A 15,433-nucleotide genomic window follows, 5' to 3' on the forward strand; every position below is an offset into this window, starting at 1 on the left:
CTGGGAGCGTACCATGGACCTATTATAAAGTTGAGTAGCCTACATGACTCTTTTCATTCTTTACCGACAGTTGGCATTCTTACATCCGGTTTAGCGATATAAAATAAGAGTCCGGATTTCAGAGAAATTAAGATGATTTAATTTTTTTTAACTGTTTAACCTTTAGTATTAACCGGTTAAAGATCTTCGGTTAACTGTTAACCAGTCCAACCAGTCCATGGTTAACTGTTAACCAGTTAACCATGGACATCCCAAATTCCTAACAAATTCACAATTAAAAATATTGTCATTTAGAGCATTTTCAATAAGTTAATGTCGAGATAAAGATTTAAGAAAAATCCAGACTGGTCTCTTAATTTTTTTCCGGGGCTGTATATACTGTATATTTGTAACTAATTCAGGTTGGCTGATGATAGAGATGTAAGGTTAACATGCAACATGTAGGTTTAACTAAGTACCTTAGTGCCTCTTAGTCTCCTCTCATAGCGGTCCTTCTCTCCCTCCAGCTCCTCCACTTTGCTCTTCAGCTGCCTCAACTCATGAAGCAAATCCTAAAGGGAAAACCAAAAACAGCCTCTGTTACTCTGTGTGTCTCTTTCAAAGCCATGATTCTTACCATCCAAACAGTTTTTAAATGGCCTTAAAGAGCGTCAGAATAAACAACATTTGCTGAACTGTGCACATGCCAACACTTAATTGGGAAGGTGTTTCTAAACAATCAGGTTGACATTCAGTGCGGTTACAAGAGGTCTCCAGGGGCCGAGCAGTACATTGGTTAATAAAAGGAAACGTGATCCCTGCTGAAACAGATACCACAGTCAGCGTGCATGTTATCAACAACCAGGGGAAAAAAGGGATGAACCTCAAAAGCCAAAAGCAGGCCACACATCTGCCAGCCGCACAGTGCCACTGTCCCAGGGAAAACACCTTAACAGCTTTACATATTGTTTTCTATAGGGACACACAGTTTACATTAACCCATCCACCTGGTCAATGCAGGAGGGAAAAGGACAGATGTATACAGATGTTTGTTAGTAGAGGAAGGATCCACCGCCATGCAGGGAAAAAACACGTCAAATCAAAACACAAGACCTGGTCAAAAAGATTTATGAAGACAAAATCCAGATCAGGGCTGAAAAGTGTTTTTCCAAATGCTTGATATACTTGCAAAGAAAGATGCAGTTACTGAGCATCTACCTGCAAGCAATAATATCAGCTCATAGGGCTGTGCTAATAGATAAATAAATGGATACGGCAATATATCGTGATATTTATATTCGTCATATCTGTATCGTATCGCCATTTCCTAAAAATATATATTTAAAGAATAATATATATATATATATAATGATTTACGTTTTAACGGGCTGAGAACTCCATCCCCCTACTCCTGTACATGTCGCAGTACAGATTGAATTTGAATTTGAACTGCCTGGAACATCGCAATATATTGCAATATGCATTGTATTGCAATTTGTATCGTATCTTGATACCCAGACTCAGCTTCAACAAACTTAAAAAACCCTCAATTGTATGTAAGTATTTGGAAAAAAATTATCAAAAAGTCCCAATATCTGCAAAAAAGCATAGCATCCCATCAACCCAACCTCCTGCAGTACATACACACACACACACACACTACCAGAGAGGCTGTTAGTTTGATTCAGTGGAAAAATTCCAAATACCAGGTGCTGTGTGGACTGGTTAAAAGGGGGAGAAGAGAAGAAATGATGGAGGAGGGGGGGAAGGAGGGGGAAGATGAGTTCATCCATCATGTCTCCCTACGTGTGCTTCATTGTGCGTCCGGGCGTCAGAGCCACCACACAGGCCGGGGTCGGAGCCGGCTAACCCCAGCTGAGGGGCCTGGCCTTGGGCTTGGCTGGCCCCGAGCTCCCCTTGCTGGGCCTCCCTCTCCTCCAGCGCCCGCTTCTCCTCGATACGAGTGCTGATCTCCTCCTGAAACCTGCACATCTGCTCCTGGAGCTCACTGATGAGATTGACCACACACTGGGGAGGGACGGAGGGATGGAGTGATGGAGCGATGGAGGGACGGAGCGACGAGTGAAGGGCGGAGGAAGAGGTAGAATTGGTGAGATGGAGGGGAGATAAAGAGGATAGGATAGGAGAGGAGAGGCAGACATGAATGTATCTGTTATTCTTGTCAGTACTTGGAGAATGCCTGCTTCCATATCTTTGATGACTGTTGGCGGTTACTTAGGAAACTCAAAACATAACAGAAAAATCCCCCCCCCCCCCAAAGGAAAAACAACATTTGAACAACAAATACTATACATTTTTCTTTATCAATTAAATGAACTGCAAAATAATGAATGCAGAGCAAGGAAAGGAGGACACTTCCTGAACACGAGGTTAAAATAAACCTAAATTCCTGTTCAAGGGGAGAGAACATTACCATCAGCAGTACAAATAAAACCACTGCGGACCCAAAAGTAATATAGTATGCTTCTCTGTGAACAATATAACGCACACACACACACACACACACACACACACACACACACTACAAGTCGTTCTGCTCCATCTTTGTTTTGGTGCAATGTGAGGACTGACAGAGAGTGATGAGTTCCAGGTTAATCTGGGGTCACTGCAGAAAGCAGACAGTCCAGTAGAGTTTGCAGACTTGATTAGGTAAACACCTTCTGGCATTAGTGTGTGTGTCAGTGTGTGCGTTCATGTATATATATGTGTGTGTGTGTGTGTGTGTGTGTGTGTGTGTGTGTGTGTGTGTGTGTGTGTGTGTGTGTGTACGTGCGTTCGTGTTTGTGGCCAATTGGCCAGGCTGATATGTTAGTATCACTGTTAACGTTGGAATATAAGTATGACAAGGGATTTTCTATATCTGTCTGGCGCTAGTTTCTGTACTACGCTACCAAAAGATCACCTTTGAGTTAGATACTATACGTTTATTATACATGAAAAGTTCCCCTCCCTGAAGTTGGCTACACTATACAGTGTAAAAGCTCCAAACATTTGACCAGAAAATGAAGCAGTTTTCAGGATGTGTAACTAAACTTACTCAACAAAACAATAACCTGTATATAATTCATTCTAGTTTGAGTTGCATTAGGTGGTGCTCTTTCCTTTTGTTTCTATATTCCTTCAGTGGTTACTGATGATCACGTTAAGTAGCCACATGGCTCACTGCTCTCCCTGGCAGCCGCAGACTCCTCACAATGTCAAATGGATGTACTGTTGTGTTGTTTTAATCGATTTAATGTAACTTTGCGCGGCGAAAAAAAAAATAGCTTTTTAACACGGTACACTCACTGATTTGATCTGTCTCGCAGTGAGTGGACCATTAAATACATTGATGTAATAGCCGCACCCTGAAACAGGCCCACATGACGCAGAATGAACAACCAATGGAGCAAGACGGGGAGGCCGAAGGAATACAAAATCTATTTTAATGCACTTAGATGCAGTAACAGAAAAAAAAAGAAAAAAAAGTAAAACCTTGTTCCTGAAAAGCTGCAGTTTTTATTAATAGAAATGTTGATCAGACAAGTGTCTGTGTGTGTGTGTGTGTGTGTGTGTGTGTGCGTTGTTGGGAGTGATGAGGTGAAAGTGTTTGGCCCTCAGGAATGCTCAGAGTGGATGCCTGCCATTCCTCCTGCCAGCCGACCGGAGCCTCACAGCTGTTACAAACCAAACACACACACACACACACACACACACACACACACACACACACACACACACACACACACACACACACACACACACACACACACACACACACACACACACACACACACACACACACACACACACACACACACACACACACACACACACACACACACACACACACACACACACACACACAGTTGACCACGACCACATCAAAACGCTATACATGGGATATGTCTGATTTGGGTGTGTGTGAATGAATGCGCGTGTAGGAGATCAGACACAGTATCTCATTACTACACCAACTGGGCATCAACCTGTCAAAAGTCTTTTAACAGCCCTGTTAGGCACACAGAGGCCAGTATGATGTTTTTTATGATTTGGGTGGTGGAGCCTGGAGCTATCAAGTCTTGTGATCCATGAACCAGCTGGAGAAGCAGACTACAGGGTATGTAGGCTTTATGCTATTTTTAAAACATTTAAAAATGATATTTGACAGCAAGCAGGGTACAGGGTAAAATTATGACCCGAAATGTCTGATGTGTGAACATGAATTCTACAAGCTTATATCATGGTTCAACATTGCGCACACACACACACACACACACACACACACACACACACACACACACACACACACACACACACACACACACACACACACACACACACACACACACACACACACACACACACACACACACACACACACACACACACACACACACACACACACACACACACACACACACACACACACACACACACACACACACACACACACACACACACACACGCACACACACGCACACACACGCACACACACACTATAGGCATTATTTTTGGCGCGCCCCCTTTTTAGTTTTACATTCAAAACAAAGACAATAAAACTAATTGGCTTGCTTACAACCTGTTTGATTGTCTGACTTTGTAATCTATAGAAATAAAAATCCAAAACCATGGCAATATGTCAACAGTGATCTATTGGAACTACAGTGCCAAAAACACCAAGGCAACAAGTGTTTGTTTGCATTATATATAGGTCACTGAAACTGCTAAGATAACTTGCCCTTTTGTTAAAGGAATACTTCTCCCATACAGAACCGGCGTTCTATCACTATAAAATCGCTATTATAATATAATGAATTAGGTTTTTCTTCCCTTGGCCCAGCTGTCCTGTTAATCCTAACCCTACATTTGTGTGAAGTCACACTAGTAAAATGTAGGGTTGACAGAGAGACCATAACACACTCTTTCTGCCTTTTCTCAAGCGAGGATGAACCGATTTCAAAAATGTTTGCACTTTTATACTACATAGGATCTCAGAGTTCATATTCCCACCAGTGAAGTAGGTCTTTAAGTTCAGGATCTTGTTTCCACGTGAGCTTTCCTACAGTATATGCACTGATGTTACCAGAGATAGATCACACTTTGTCTTTTCTCACAGAGACAGCAGACATTGCCGAGAATGACGTCCTGCATGTTCCCATTGTGTGTCTGCGCCCTTTGCACAACAGAAAGCAATATTTCCATAGCACATACTGTCATTTCCTATCCTTCTATTGGTCTGTCAGTGTGTCTCATCTTGTCCCTCTCTTTCTCTCTAGACAAACCTTCTCCTCACCGCCTCACCCTCTCTGTCTGCTTCCGCTGATGCTTATCACGCTCTGCCCCTGTGTGTGTGTGTGTGTGTGTGTGTGTGTGTGTGCGTGCGTGTGTGTGTGTGTGTGTGTGCGTGTGTGTGTGTGTGTGCAGAACACGGGCCTCTGCGCGTCAAAAACACTGTGTCCTGTTTATTCAATCAAAGCACGGCTCTGGCTGCAGGATGCCTTGTGTGATAACTTTAGACACACACACACACACACACACACACACACACACACACACACACACACACACACACACACACACACACACACACACACACACACACACACACACACACACACACACACACACACACACACACACACACACACACACACACACACACACACACACACACACACACACACACACACACACACACACACACACACACACATAATTTAAAAGTTGCTTAATTCTAATTGGAGCGCAGAAGTCTGTTGTGTCACTCTTTCCCACTCAGTAACACAGGAAATACTTAACATTCAGGATATTTAAAGTAAAAGACAGTATCCTTCTTTATAGTAGCCTACACAGTTTTTTCATTCAACTCTACAGTATAAATGTCAAAATGACTTTGATGACTTTATAGTTTGGTGTCGGGAGAGGCTGTTAGATCAGTGTGCTGGCTTGTTTCAGAAGCTCAACACTGAAGCTTGAATCTCATCCAGATGCATTTCGTTACTACCTCTGCCAATATAGTAGAATAGGGGAGGGGGGCATGGTGTCACTATTTGTCTGTTTATTATCTGTGAGTGACAGGTCCGGTGGAGCGACAACCGTTTCTCAAACTGATTAGCCTTTTGAATGTTATCGGGTTCATTTTCACTTGGTGCTGGCAGAGAGCTGTGGGAAAGTCCATGGTGTGTGGGACTGGTTGATAAAGGGTAAACAGTGGTGTGAAGCATAGGGTGAAGCTTATGGAGCTCCAGAAGGAATCGCTGCAAAATCTCAACTGTCTCAAGTCATGTCACAATGAAGGGGAGCGTAAGAGACTTGTGTAGCACCGGTCCTTATCTCAGCTTGTGGAGTGTGTCCATTCATTGTGAGTCCCACAGTGTTATAGGGAATACTATGGTAACTCGGTGGATTACTCTCTTAGGCTTAAGAAAACTAGATTTAAAGTTAAATTGGTATGGACATTCAGCATATTAATACGCATGTCAGTTAAATGTTCCTTCAATAATATGTCCCTTGTTGAGTCATACAGTATACACCAGACCCCTTTATATAAGGAATAGCCATTTAGCTCTATATCTGCTTTTGTTAATAGTTTTCATGTCAGAAAATTCATGGCAGACTTTTGCATGGTCTGTGCTCTGTGTGAATTATAAATCACCTTTACAATAACCATGCTGACAACCCAGGGGCTGATAACAGATCTGAGACCAGACCCGCTTCACATCAAATGCACATTCCACCAGCCAACAGTTGACAATAGCCAGGGGGGGGGATTTGTGTCATGCATTTACTTTAAGGCCCAAGGAAGTCACCAAACTGTGACTTTCAACTAAATGAATTAGGACTAAACAAGGAGAAGCAACTTGAGGTCGGCTACAACTCTCAGCTCTTTTAAATCAAATCTGAAGGCTTTTCTGTTCTGTTTCCCTTTTAACCTGTCATTTTTATTTTATTTCGATTTTTATTTCTATTAATTTAATTTTTATTTGCTTTTCTAATGTCTATTCTTTACTTCATGTGTTTTAATCTTGATGTATGTCGTGCCCCTGTAATGCACTTTGCATGGCCTTGTGTCTGAATGTTGCTATAGAAATAAACTTGCCTTCCCTAAATAAATGCCTTTTTCCTGCTTGGCATCGGCTACATATTTTAAATTTGTTAAGACGGTCAGGGTCCTTGGAGAAATATCCTCTGCCACACAGGAAGTGAGGCATTTACTACACCAGTAGCAATGCTTATTTGTTTATTAGTGTAAGAAATGACTTGGTGGAACATAAAAATTAAAGGGCACCACATGAACAAAATACCCCCCAAAAATGAACACTGTTTAAGGCTGTAAGGTAAAAAAAAAAGATTAACAGAACAGTAAGGAAATTCTACATATTTTGTGTACCAAAATAAAATCGCAAAGAAAAAAAATCGCATTTATCTAGATTTCATCTTCAACAAACCAGTTGTGTGTGTGGGAAAAGCATCTATTTTGAGTTGTGGTGGATGACTGTGACCACAGCAAGCCAATGGTTAAAGTTCTTAACTATTCCCTTTGGCTCAGAGACAGTACAAACATTAAAAACAGAAAGGACGGGCATTTACATTCTCACACAGCATGCCTAAAAGTAACAACAAAGAGCCCCCACAAACCTCCCTACAGCCTCTCTGATGGAATGTGATAGTTTTCCCTCAGTCTACAGACAGATAAGAGCAATATACCATCAGTCTTCTTGATGTTTGATTTTTTGGAATGGAATAAAGTCTGTCTTATTAGCCTTTGTGTTGTTCGAACAACAATGGAAACACAGCATCATCTTCTACAGTTGTGCATTTCTGAATTTCCTTCGGGATCAATACCATATTTATCTATCTATCTATCTATCTATCTATCTATCTATCTATCTATCTATCTATCTATCTAACTATCTATCTATCTATCTATCTATCTATCTATCTATCTATCTATCTATCTATCTATCTATCTATCTATCTATCTATCTATCTATCTATCTATCTATCTAACTAAAGACCAAGGCCTGTTTGAATGTCTGGCTACCCTTTGAGGATAAACCTATAGTTTCCCATGTTAATATTAAAAACATATAATCATATCACATATCATACAGTTACATAGCACACACAATATGCACACAAGACTAAGAGTCTACCGCCATGCTTTGAGTGGTCCTTTGAGCTAAATGCTACTATCAGCATGATAGCATGCTCACAATAACAATGCTAGCATGTTCATGTTCAGCAGGTATAGTGTTCAATTCATTCACTGTCTTAGTTTGGTGTGTAAGGCCGCTAACGTTTGCTAATTAGCACTAAAAGTACAGTTGGACAATCGGATGAAGTTAGGCTAGATTTAAACCTGATGATGACATAAGTTTTAGTAGGGGGATCGACAAAGTCATTACATTACATTCTGAGTGGATCAGGAATGATTGTGTGAACCAGAGTATGCGACGATCCATCCAATGGCTGATGCACACTGATAATTCTGTCTGGACCAAAGTGTTTTAACCAGCTGACAGGGCTGCAGTGTATCCATCCCTATATCTGTGCCGCTAATGTGGCTTCAAGCCTTCTCTCACAGTCAATGTTAACTGACATCACAATTATTTTACACTCAATATGATACAGTACAATATGAGTAAACATTCCACAAGCAGCATTTAAGCTGTCAATCCATGGATCAAAGAAACAAGCGGCTGTGCTATTGTAAATGAGTAGCAACATTTGCTCTGTGGAACACACACACACATTGGTCTGTTGACTTTCATACCTCTGCTTTGTTGTGCTCTGTGTCTGCGGGCTCCTGTGGGTGTGTGTAGTTGGTGTGTGTCTCATCCATGCTGACCAGCTTCAGTTTGAGGCACGACACCTCGTCCATCAGATCCAACTTCTGAGTCTCCAGGGAGGTCCTGCTCACCAACTCCTAGGGGAAAACCACACACACACACACACACACTGTAAATTACATACATTGAAAACAACACTTAAACAGTGTATATAAACAACATCTGAAAATATCAAACACAAAGACACAAACACGCAGACACACACACACACACACACACACACACACACACACACACACAGATACCAGAGATCCGCGCGGTTAGAAGTCAGCAGCATGCTACTCCGCTCGGTACAATGTTCTTCCCACACTAAAACAGAGCAGGCTAGGCTGGGGGCCCAGACCCCACAAAGCTAAATATACACACTCACATACACACAAACACACACACACATACACACATACACACATACACACACACATACACAAACAGGCGACCAAGGGTCTCTATTAATATAGCTCTGTGCTTCTTTGGTATGGGAGGGAGAAAATGAAAGTGTGTCTAAAAGAGAGAGAGAGAGAGACAAAAAAAGAAAGAGCGAGAGAGAGAGAGAGAGAGAGAGAGAGATTGTATTGGTATGCCACTGAACATACAGAAGTGTGTTTTTCTTTTCTGACTCACACACACACACACACACACACACACACACACACACACACACACACACACACACCGCACACTGTCAGAGTTGCTTTCGCTTCCTCATCCAAACTTCTTCTAATCCCACTTCCTCTAGGTTTTAAGTGGTCTTGGATTGTTGTTTAAGCCTCTGACATCCAACGTCCGACACTGTTGTTGTTGGGATAAACATTTCAGAGGAAAGAGCCCACTAGTTTGACAGACCAGGCCCAGGCAATACAGAAAGGATTTGGCCATGATCCATTCTTCATGCTGGTCATAGCAGATTCCAACTTCATTCATCTGGCTAAAAACAGACCAACAACAGACACACTTCCTATGTCTTTTTTAAGTCCTCAAGATACAGCAAAACAAAGAGAATAACCTGCTTCAAACTGCTTTACACACGAAACGAGTGAACACATCTTATAGGATAGTGTGTCCCTCCCTATTGAGAAATGGGGGAATTTATGAGTCACTAACAAACTGACTGAATGACAAAAGAGGGACGTAACTGTACGCAGCTGTCTGGATCATACACTGCTGTTGTGCAATGGTGCAACTTGGAGAGGGTTTTGGAAGAAATTCAGCAGTTGTATATGTACCAGATTGCAATGGAAACCCCCAATAGGATTAAAAAAAAATATGGTAATCATTTTAATATGTTAGAGAAACAAAATGACTTCTCGTCTGTGTATGTTCCAACCAAACAATGGAATGAGAACAATGCAAAAAGTGGAATATTCTTATGTTTTTATTAGAAAGAAAAGACGTTGTTGTGTAGCAGAAAGAGCACTTGTATATTTCTGAAAGCCAGATTGAAGGCTTTTAAAGAAATGTTCCTGCTACCTGAAATGGACGACTTTTGTGTTTAGTATTCTGAAGACATTTCATGATGATTGTAGAAGAATAAAGAAATAAAAAGCCAATTTAGTGGTTTAATGCTAACCATGCTAAGATTTGCTAATAACCACTACACAGGTTTTTTTTTTTGGTTATGAACTAAAGTAGAGACATTGACATACTTCCTCTCTGGGCACCAGTAATGTGTCTGGCTTAAATCTCATGGCACCCCATTCAACAGATTGAGATATTTCAGTGCAGACCAAAGTGACACAAACTTGTACTAATGCATATGTAAGGTCGTTAAAGTTATTATTTGTTTTTGTCTAAAATAAATGTGAATGCCACATTACAGACAACTCTCTCCGACCACAGAGGGACACCATACTGTCCAAAGGTAAGGATCACATGGTAAACAAATTGTGTCAACACCACAGCCACAGACAGACAGACAGACAGCTAAAACCCCATAATCACTCCAGCTCAGCCACACGCACGCACGCACGCACGCACGCACGCACGCACGCACGCACGCACGCACGCACGCACGCACGCACGCACGCACGCACGCACGCACGCACGCACGCACGCACGCACGCACGCACGCACGCACGCACGCACACACACACACACAAAGAATATGCTTAGTTTTGGCAGCTGACTGTCAGTCTGTAATGTAACACCAGTGTGTCTCTACAGCAAGATAAGCTCAAGTCTTTCAGGTCATTTATCAGAGCTCTCTGGTGGTGGCCCACACATCAGCTGCCTGACATTTGCTTTCCTTTAATTATGAGCAGCGGCATGTGACAAATTACCGCCCTCTCTGCAGCATTTATACATAGATCTCCTCCAAGTGGCTGTACTCATGTCCAAAACTGAACTGTCTATAACCTTACCACGTTAAATGGCAGATTATTAAATGGAAGTACAGTTCTTAGTATCACGCAATCCAGGAAATAAGGTGCTAGGGTGCCGTGAAAGGTATTATTTGACACGTTGTTATCGTTTAACATGACTATATAACATTATAACAACTTTTATATTTCAGAAAAGAGGATTTGAAGCTGTAATCACAACATTGAAATAAAGTTATCAAAAATGTGCCTACCTACCCCCCCTGCCCCCCCCCCAGAAGAAGCAAAGCAACAGTAGTGTTCATTTGGAGTTTTGTCACTGGCCACCTGTCCAATACTGACTTAGCTTTGAGCTCTGTGTGTGGTCTGCACCAAATACTGGAGGTACATCTCTGTCTCTCTGGCTGCTATGTAAATGATCCACTATGTTCTCCAGCAAGTCAAAGGTGCTGGTGTGGTTCTTTAAGCTAATTTCCTGTCAGTTACTGCAGTTAGCAGTCCCCTCGCTCGTCCCTACGCCACCACATTAATGCACTGCGGTCTTCAAGCAGCAAGTTATCTAGCATCATCTCAGATCCATAAGTGTGATAAAAACCATCAAAACAGACATTGGGAAGGATTTTTACCTGCTCCGCCATTGTAGGCGCATACACATTCACCCATCTGTTGCTCTGGCGTGCACCGGCAGTAATACCATGGAGTGTATATACTATATATGAGTGAGACGAGTGTCGGTTTATAGCGTTCTCTCTTCTGATTGGATAAAAATTTCGGGATACTCCAATAAGTTTATTTGCCGATTACATGCAGAGCAGCTGACTGAGGGATCGGCTTTATGAAACGCACACATTATGTAAGTGATCACTGTATGAATAAAGAGCGATTTTACACTTCTATTAACATAAATAAACCGCTTACTTCACCTTTAACTTAACTTGTCTGTCTGCTGTGTGGTGTTGGGCAGGAACTGTCCAGTGTATTACAAAGAGACAGATTGTATGATATTGAGACTAAACTGAAACCATAAAGTTGATTGATTTATTGGATTGTTTCATCAAAAAGGTGGTGGACTGTAAGGCGTTCACTGTGAAAATATGTAACTTAAGTAGGACATGTCGTCACAGTATGACTACATTTGTGGCTGGATCCCCTCTATGTAATGTGTGTGTGTGTGTGTGTGTGTGTGTGTGTGTGTGTGTGTGTGTGTGTGTGTGTGTGTGTGTGTGTGTGTGTGTGTGTGTGTGTGTGTGTGTGTGTGTGTGTGTGTGTGTGTCTGCCCAGCAAGTAGCAGCCCTGCATCACTGACTTAATGCAGACATGCTGTCACCTTTGAGATGCTCCAAAGTTTGCATACCACTCATAATATTGAGAAGAGTTAATAAGAGGGGCAGATTTGGGAGGCATGAGAAATACTGAAAAACACATTACCCACAATACAACGCAACAGACTTCTAAACCCAGAGGCCGGACCACCGTAATCTTTTCTACACACTCCCACCTCCATCTCTCATTCAGCAGACATCTCATATCACAACAGCTATTCCAACAGTCGTTAACTGTGAAACGGAGCAGCGGCACACACACACACACACACACACACACACACACACACACACACACACACACACACACACACACACACACACACACACACACACACACACACACACACACACACACACACACACACACACACACACACACACACACACACACACACACACACACACACACACACACACACACACACACACACACACACACACACACACACACACACACACACACACACAGCTGCTGATCGTCAAATAAAACCTCAAGCTTCCAACCACTGGTCATGAATGATTGTAAAGAACATTAGGGGCAGGTGGAGAGCTAGTCAGTTTGAAATGCTGCAACACTTGGCACTGACTATACTTTAATGTATAACTGTTCTTTTCAAAATCAATGTGTGGATGATTATATAAACCAGCTGGATAGCAATGATTAAAGCCCTGGTGTGGGGTATTTACAGTGTGTTGGCGCTGTGGCCTTTGTTCTCCTCTGTCTTGAAAACAGAAAGGACAAAGACTGTGTAGTGTAGAGAACAGAGGCTTGATTCTTCTTAGACACAGAGCCGTTGGGTCCAGCCTGGCACAGCTCATGGGTTTGCCTCATTGATGACGTCAGCAATAAAAAACTATTGGAAAAACATGTGTCTATATGCAGGCTAGTTTACACAGGCAGCTATAGGTTTAAGTGTTAAGGTTGAAGTGGTGTTGACCTCAGAGTACTACTGAGAAACAGACGGGTGCCTTCACACAATTCAAACCTAGGGTGCGTTCCAATACCCATACTTTCTGCTATTTAGTATGATAGCAAAAAAAGATCCGACCCACAATCCAGTGCGTACCGGAAGTGAAGTCACATCGACGGAGTGCGCATACACAGTACGCTCATGCAGTGGATTGTGAAGAAACATTCACTGATTCTGATAACAAGCTTTTCCCCAGAATCGCTGACTCCACCTTTAAGCCTTCAATCAGCCCAGTTCATCAGCTGTTTATTAGTCATGTGGGTGAGAAAGCAGGCTCCTTCTCTGTACAAGCTAAACCAGCTATGTTCTAGTAAAAAAAATATTATTTTGGTCTCACTGAAAAACCCCCTGGTCAAATGTTATTCTAGCTCATTCCAGGTTGTCTGGTATCTCAAGTTGCTGTATCGTAATAACCAAAACTGACACAGTCTAAAAACAACACAAACAGTCCACCGGTTCTTTATCCAAAAGGGTCACCCTCAAAACTCACCTTGTTTAAAGAGTAAACGTTGGCAGTCTAATCTCGTAAAACACACACAAAGGAAACAGAGAAACATTGAGCTGTTGACCTGTGAAATCTTATGTTTAACCCCTCCAAATAACTAGAGAGGTGATGACTCAAACAGTGAGCCACGCCTTTCTGTATTCATTAACAGTACCAGTATATTCACCCACTGGCCTATCGGTACGTCCTGTTTGACCACTGCTCATTACATGTTTATCGTGCTAAAGCCATTACCTGAAATCAGTGGCTTGACATTCATTCAAATTGGAAGATATATATATTGAATTTAAAAGCAATATGTCCCCTTAATAGTGATTCACTCTCGTAATTCCATTTTCAATGATTGTATAACTTGGGAACATTTGAGAACATATTTAATGCTTTTAATGCATGCAAATAATTGTAGTTCCATTAAAAGGGGCACATGACTATACTCTCTTGAACTGGACAGACACTGTGGATTGAGTCTGGTTTTATGGCTCAATTGGTTGTCCCCCAGACTCATTTTTAGAATAAGGTAAAACAATTAGCCATATCAGTTACCATTGGGACGTGCAGTTTGAGGTACCACACAATGCCTGATGAATTGCCTAAAACAATCAATTTGATTTTCCCTTACTTTTTGTTCTTAGTAGAATTGTGTAAACATTGTTGAATTAAATGTATTGTGATTGTCAATGTACAAAACCAACCGGGGTTTCCATGCCTATACATTCAGTGTCAACACCATGAACTGTGTGTCAATCAAGCTGGACTATGTGAGGGAAATTAAATATGTAGTTTGAGTGAACACACGTGTATACAAGATCAATTAAAAACGTACAATGTCTGCTCAGCTTATTGCTACTACTGTGTGTCACCTACAGTCAATATCGTGGCACTGACTAGTTCTGCAATTCAACAGTGTACTTTTCTCTTTATACTTTTCCACCTGTAGGACACTTGAGTTTATTTAAAGTATCCCCCTTGGAGCAATATGTTTTACAAGCGGGTCCTTTCACAAGCGATTTGTTTTGCACACAAACATGACCAGCGCGATACACACACACACACACACACACACACACACACACACACACACACACACACACACACACACATGCCAGTGGTTTCACACCAGCCCGCTAGGCGACAATGCAATGCATTTGTTAAACCGCGCGAGGATACATTCAATGTGGTTTTGGTGAGTAACACTCCTCGGGGGCACCTTTCATCAAAGCACACGAGGCCAGCAGTGTGCCAGACTGTAAAAGCCTTCCAACACATAATGAAGTGACAGAACACTCATTAGCCAGCAAGAGGTAGGCCTGTGAATCATCCCTCACACAGTTGAGTGAACAGTGCCTTTAACATATTGGAATTACTGGTTCCAAGTCAAAACAGTTTACAGCTTGATCAACAGCCTGCATTGCATAAAAAAAATTTAAAAAAAGTATTATTTATTTGTGTGTGTGTGTGTGTGTGTGTGTGTGTGTGTGTGTGT

The 15,433-nt window shown here is 41.9% G+C and overlaps 1 protein-coding gene across 1 annotated transcript in view; it reads right to left on the reverse strand.

Annotated features, from left to right (window-relative positions):
• ppfibp2b (PPFIA binding protein 2b) overlaps window positions 1-15,433 on the reverse strand; it is an 84,566-nt gene that overhangs the window by 23,685 nt on the left and 45,448 nt on the right. The window contains exons 6-8 of the mRNA XM_080027512.1: window positions 8,759-8,911; window positions 1,786-2,007; window positions 459-551 (exon numbers count right to left, since the gene is read on the reverse strand). Coding sequence (XP_079883638.1) covers window positions 459-551; window positions 1,786-2,007; window positions 8,759-8,911 — 468 coding nt within the window. The remainder of the gene's footprint in view (window positions 1-458; window positions 552-1,785; window positions 2,008-8,758; window positions 8,912-15,433) is intronic.

This window comes from Ammodytes marinus (genome assembly GCF_949987685.1).
Source record: "Ammodytes marinus genome assembly, chromosome: 5".
Lineage (NCBI taxonomy): Eukaryota > Metazoa > Chordata > Actinopteri > Uranoscopiformes > Ammodytidae > Ammodytes > Ammodytes marinus.